Source organism: Temnothorax americanus, unplaced genomic scaffold, assembly GCF_048541705.1.
Source record: "Temnothorax americanus isolate GAGA-0224 unplaced genomic scaffold, ASM4854170v1 Scaffold27, whole genome shotgun sequence".
NCBI classification, from domain to species: Eukaryota; Metazoa; Arthropoda; class Insecta; order Hymenoptera; family Formicidae; genus Temnothorax; species Temnothorax americanus.
In genome coordinates this window covers 1,368,873-1,374,864 of record NW_027509411.1, presented here as the reverse complement: position 1 = coordinate 1,374,864, position 5,992 = coordinate 1,368,873, and the positions used below count along the sequence as shown (strand labels likewise).

General features: G+C 35.4%; 1 protein-coding gene across 1 annotated transcript; it reads right to left on the bottom strand.

The window, feature by feature from the left end:
• Positions 1-2,063: 2,063 nt before the first annotated feature.
• Positions 2,064-2,815, bottom strand: LOC143899513 (PI-actitoxin-Afv2a-like). The gene is made up of 2 exons (XM_077409853.1): positions 2,609-2,815; positions 2,064-2,382 (listed from the first exon to the last, which is right to left on the bottom strand). Exons 1-2 carry the CDS (start codon positions 2,688-2,690, stop codon positions 2,216-2,218), a joined length of 249 nt encoding a protein of 82 aa, XP_077265979.1. The 5' UTR covers positions 2,691-2,815; the 3' UTR covers positions 2,064-2,215.
• Between the last annotated feature and the right edge of the window lie 3,177 nt (positions 2,816-5,992).

Sequence of the window (5,992 nt, the reverse complement as noted above, 5' to 3'; positions counted from 1 at the left end):
CTATATAAATTAAAACTCGAGGGTCCTCATATTATTTTATCAAATTAAAACTCTAATTTCTTAATCAAGAGACACAGTAGTGTCTCGCATCACAGTAGTGTAGGCGCAATGGCGAGGCAAACCGTGTAATCTATACTCTATACACGAGCCGACTAGTTGAGAAATCCTTATTGTTAGATTATCTCAATAACGGCTGAACCGGTCAAGTTTTGAGTAAGGTTCAATCGATAGCTTGGGTTTGAATTATTTAATAAATGTTCTTTATTTCCTGTGTGTGTGTGTGTGTGTGTGTGTGTGTGTGTGTGTGTGTGTGTGTGTCTACGTGTCCTACGAGCGGAGATATTTTGACGCAAAGTATAAATTGTCAAATTTACGTTTAAGAAACATAAGAAACATCATCGAAATTACATATGTTTTAAAAGCAAGATCCTAAATAAGACATTTTAAAGACATCTTAATCTAAAGACGTTTAAAGATAATGTCTCAAAGACGTCAACATATTACAGCTAGATGTCTTTCTATAATTGAATCTATAATAATTGAATGTGACAATATCAAAAAATTGTCGAAAAATTTGCAAATTACAATTCCGAGAAGGAGATATTAGGAGATACTTAATTCCATATATAAAACGTCTCTTTAAAAAATATTTTAAAACATTTCTTAGATCACTTTAAGACGTCATGACATATTTTGGAAAAAAAAAATTTTTTTTCCATTATACATTTTCTTTGTTAAGATATTGGAAAAAATATTTACTTTATTATACGGAAGAGGGAAAGAAAGTAAAAAGATTATTTTTTATTGAAATCGCCCAAAATAAATATAAACGTGTTATTAAGATATTATTTTAGTACTTGATGATACAACATTTGCAAATAATTCGATCGTACTGCGTAATTTTATTATATTGATATGTTTTGCACGACAAAATGTTGTACGTGTTGTTATTTATATTTATATTTCTTTTATGCGTATTCAATATCAATTTGCGCTACGTAACACAATTTTTTTCTTACAGGAAAAATCGCAAAGTTGAGGAAGTCTAAATTTTACTAATAAAAAATTTAATTACACAGTTTTTATCATCTTGCTTTTAACGCAGATTACCTAACGATCATCTGCAAAAGGTTTCGCTGCACTCTAGATAAAACGAGAACAATATTTTTGACTTATAAATCTACATTGCGTGTACAAATTACAATTTTATTATGAACAATGGACTATGTGTATATGTATATATATTACAATTTTATTACGGATAATTTATAGTCTCGCGTTACGATGCAAAATATGATGGATCAGCTTATTCTACAAATTAATGTGTAACTTTTTTGTTATATTCTTCATTATTCTTAATACATTACGCTGGATGTTTTCTTCGTGATAAAATTGTTAACGATATATGTAGCGAGTTGTCCCTACTACATAACTTAGAGCATGCAACTTCTTTTACAGTATCTATCTATCTCGTTCGTGCAGGAAGTTATTCTAAGTTATGCAGATCACAAAGTGATCGCTTTTGCCGTTGCAAATTGAAAGGGCCGGAAGCGATCAAGCGTACACTGATGGAACCTAATACCTTTCTATCAAAAGAAGTAATGACGGCCATCGATTGTGTGACAACGTGATTTCACGGCGTCGAAATGAAATATCGTGATATTTAATATTTAATATTCGCTTCCGCGATTCGGGATTACTTTCTCTATTTTAAATTGTATACATTTTAAATATATACATATTAATTTATATTATAATATGTATATGTATAACATATACATATACATATGTACATTTATAATATGTATATGTGAAACAAAATTTCACACAGAATATTTTACATAATTTAGACACAGAACGAAATATGCAAAAGTCACGGTATATTTACACAACAAATTTGTTAATAATAATATAGTAAAACCGCAGTACAATCTAATACTAAAAGTCATGATATTTTTGAAATCGTTAAACATTTATATTCTTTACACTTTACATTCTTAATATCACAGGCAAAGAAAAGGAGAAGAAAAAAGAAAGAGAGGAAGTGAGGAAGAAGTGACAAATTATAACCATCACTTATCTTATTTGTATTCACCGTACATTTAATTATATTATGTAAAAATTACTGTAACTTTTATTACCATAAAAATAAAGCGTATAATAAGTTTTTTATTAGATCTTCATAAAATCTCCCGTTCACCATTTTTATCCATCATTATATATTTATACATGTCTCCTCGCACTTGTTCATACTTTTGAAATTGTTTGCGTTTGCATCACAGCCAGTATATATGAATCGTTCGCATTGTCCTGAAGCTGCATTGTACGCGTATCTCGTTATATATGCTTTACAAGTACCCCTTTCTATGGGCAACAGGCAAACTGTAAAACAAATGTGAAGTTGCATTAAATTATGTACACCGAAAGCGTTTTGTTAATGTTCTCATCGTGATGCATGTATGTACATACATACATACGAAGTTGGATTTAGTAACTTCAATTTTTTGCATTTAAATAAACTTAAATCTATGCGGGATACACATTTTAACAAAATTCGAGTTATAATTATAGCCAATGACTTTCAATGCGTACAAAGAAGACTGCTTACCTGACGGTTGATCAGCTATGATCTCATACGTTAATATGCTAACGATAACAAACAGAAGTAACAAACGTGGTTTAAAATCCATCTTTGCGTGCGTATGGTATTTCGACTTCTACACAGCACTTGCGTTTCCGAGTTAATTATTTTCAGAAAAATGTTCTTGTTGCTGAGAGACGCTCAGCGTACTAATCTGAAAAGTTGCAACATCCCGTCTAGATATTGCTCCTTCTATATAAACCGTGCGACTTATGCGAGAGAGGGGATTATCTTACCGTGAATAAGTTATAAAGTCTAATCTTATTTGCGCAAGTTTTTTTAACAGATAGCGTTGCGCATCAATGTGAAAAATTTACGGCATTTTTATGTCGTGTGTGCGTACAGTCAGCACCGTTTATCATTTTCTAATATGTAATAACAATAACAACTTTGATAACGGAAGTGTGAGTAAATTTTCAATGTGATGATAAACATGCCACCAGCTATAAACCAGGTGGAAGAAAGCGTCAATTGCAGAATTTAGTTGCACGCGCCGATCTTATATTCGTCTGAGAATCGACACGACGCTTACGGCTTGTTTCCGTCACGGTCAAACGCAGCCCGATTGCCCAGCGTAATTTGCGGATTATAACTACAACTACAGATATACGCGCATACCAATGACTTTTGCACTTGACAAGAGAAATCGTGTTTTATACTATTTATCTAAGACCCGTATTTATATATAGTCTCGTTTCCGTTGAAGAACTCGGCTGAAACCTGTTTTAATACACGATATGGTTCAACAGATAGATACGGTTCAACAGAGTCAATATTTCTGACATGTTCGTCACGTTTATAATCGATTCAAGTGAGAAACTCAACATTTGCCTTCAGATACGATCTGAGTACTGTTTCTCACAGTTCAATAATTAAAAACATTTGGCATGTTGACACATTAAAAGTATTTCGTATGTCAATTGGAAAAAATTGCGTATTAAGGCCATCGCACACAAAATGCATAGCTTAGCATAAGCGTAGCATAAGACCGCTAAACCAATGAGCATCCAGCATAAAGTCGCCATATTAATTTACATAAGATGCTCATTGGTCCAGCGGTCTTATGTTATGCTTAAGCAGCCTATGCAATTTTGTGTGCGATGGCCTTTATTCGTAAATGTAATCCAAGCTTGAGAAGAGTTTGAGATTAAACATTCTAGCTATCGCATCCCTTGAAGATAATTGTCACAATTAACAAAGTTTCGATTTTGAGTTAAGCCCACAAAAAGTATGTCTAAAATGTAGTCTTATATGAAAAATCCGCTGCATGGGGCAGAAGTGCCTTTAGTCTTTTAAACCGGTTATGCTGCGGTTTCCTGGATGAATAGTGTCATAACTGAATTGACAAGTGAATCACAGCAGACCTCTTTTCAAGAAACAAGTTTCGAGTCTAAGACCCAAAATATCGATCCTAGATGAAAAATGATAAAGACCAAAATTGTAGAGTATTAAATTTTCTACAAGTTTGGTTATTACCACTTTCACTCTAAAGTTGAAAATAAGCGAGATATTTATAAAATTACCCTTCTAATTAAAATGGCGGCTAACGCTCCAGGGTTAGAATCCCGAAAATCCGGTTTTAGGCTACTCATGACCCTCCAAAACAGTCAAAAAAATAAAATCGCTTCCCGGAATTAATTCCATTTAAAAGTCTCTATCGACTGGGCTATTATGAATTTTTGAGTTGTGACAGTATTCTTCTAGGGGTGCGATATAATCCGCACGTTTTAAATATTTTAATCTATGTTAAATACTTTTCCGAATAAAAATCGACATTTATTTGTGAGTAAAGAAGTTATTTGTAATTGATTGTAAATAGATAGATTTCCTTGTCCGAAATTTCGTGTAAATAGTTTTTTTTTGGTAAACGTTCGCGTACTAATCGCGTTAAGCATCGCAATAGACATCGAAATCTCACCTAAGACGGCAGACGAAGGACGACTCTTATCCCGTCTTCTCGGATTTAAGTGTCACGCCGTAAAATCCAAGCGACAGGTTCATTTCGCGGGCGGCATCGATTAAATGCGCCGGTTATCGGGAGGTTTACGAAATTAGTTTGCCGCAAACTCTGAGGCGGGTGTCAGGTAGCTCACGGTAACTTCCGCCGCTCCGCTCCGACTATTACGTATAGCAGTTTCTCCCCTGCTTCCTCCCTTCGTCCCGCTTTTACGAGGGGCGCGATACTATCGCGTATATTATCCTATCGCGCGCGAAAGCGTCATTCCTAATGTATTAAGCATATATATATATATATATATATGAGTCAGATCGCTGCTCTCGCGATCGCTCGAAAAGTTTTGTGCTGCGTCTTCGTTTTTGCTAATCTCTTCGCAGCCCAGGTCTAATTTGGGAAGTTCGCAGTATTTTATAAAAGTATCTCGAACGTTTAATTCACCCATTATAAGTATCGCGTTGAGTATTTGAGGAAACATACATTGAGAAATCGCTATAAAAGTATGCATCCAAAATCCGCCTTCGAAAGCTCGATGCAGATTGATCCGAGCGATCCATCTCTCGCTGGGGGAGAACGGTGATTTACATATAACAAGGCACCGCCAATGATTGCCCGTGGAATACATTAACCCCGCGCGCTCTCGGCGTACGTGTCAGCAGCCCGTATATTGCATGAAGTATTCTTAAACGCTCTTTAAACGTGTACTAGGGTAACGCGTGAATTATGTAAGAACGGCGCTGAGAGAGAAAATATGGGGGAACCCGCGGTCAATAAGTGCTCGCGATAAATTCGAAGAATATTTCGTGGTTTCTTATTCTTTCTTCTTTTTCGCGTGCCGGTTGCAATTTATCGAGCAGCAGGGCGGTCCCTGAGATATTGCGCCGATATCGCCAGAAACGCCAGTTTCTAACAATTTTACTTGATGTTAAAGTGCAAAATAAACGAATCGTGTCTTATTCTCTTCGAGGTACTCTTAATAGGGCTATTAACCTGCGTATTTCAACGAGAGAGGCTCGTATTATACATAGGAATAATAAGTCAACATCAAGCACTCCTATATTTATACACATTTTTTATTATATGTTTTTTTTTTATCTCTCGTCAGTCTCGTCTGTCGTTCAAAATACGAGATATCCAGCTAATTGTCGTGCTTGTAATGGCTTTTAATTGTTTCACTCTGTACTCTCAATTACTCTCGAATCTATATGAAACATATATAAGAGAAATGAGAGCCTCGAGCCATCGACGCACACGTGAACGATACTATTTGCGATCTTCCTCGAGTATAACAAGCCTCGAGAGCCACGCTATTTTTCCGCCTACATACGGAGCTCCCGTCTCTATCTTTCGCCTTTTTCCTGCGCGAGGGCACCCTTCCTCTTTTGCAATCGGCCGCT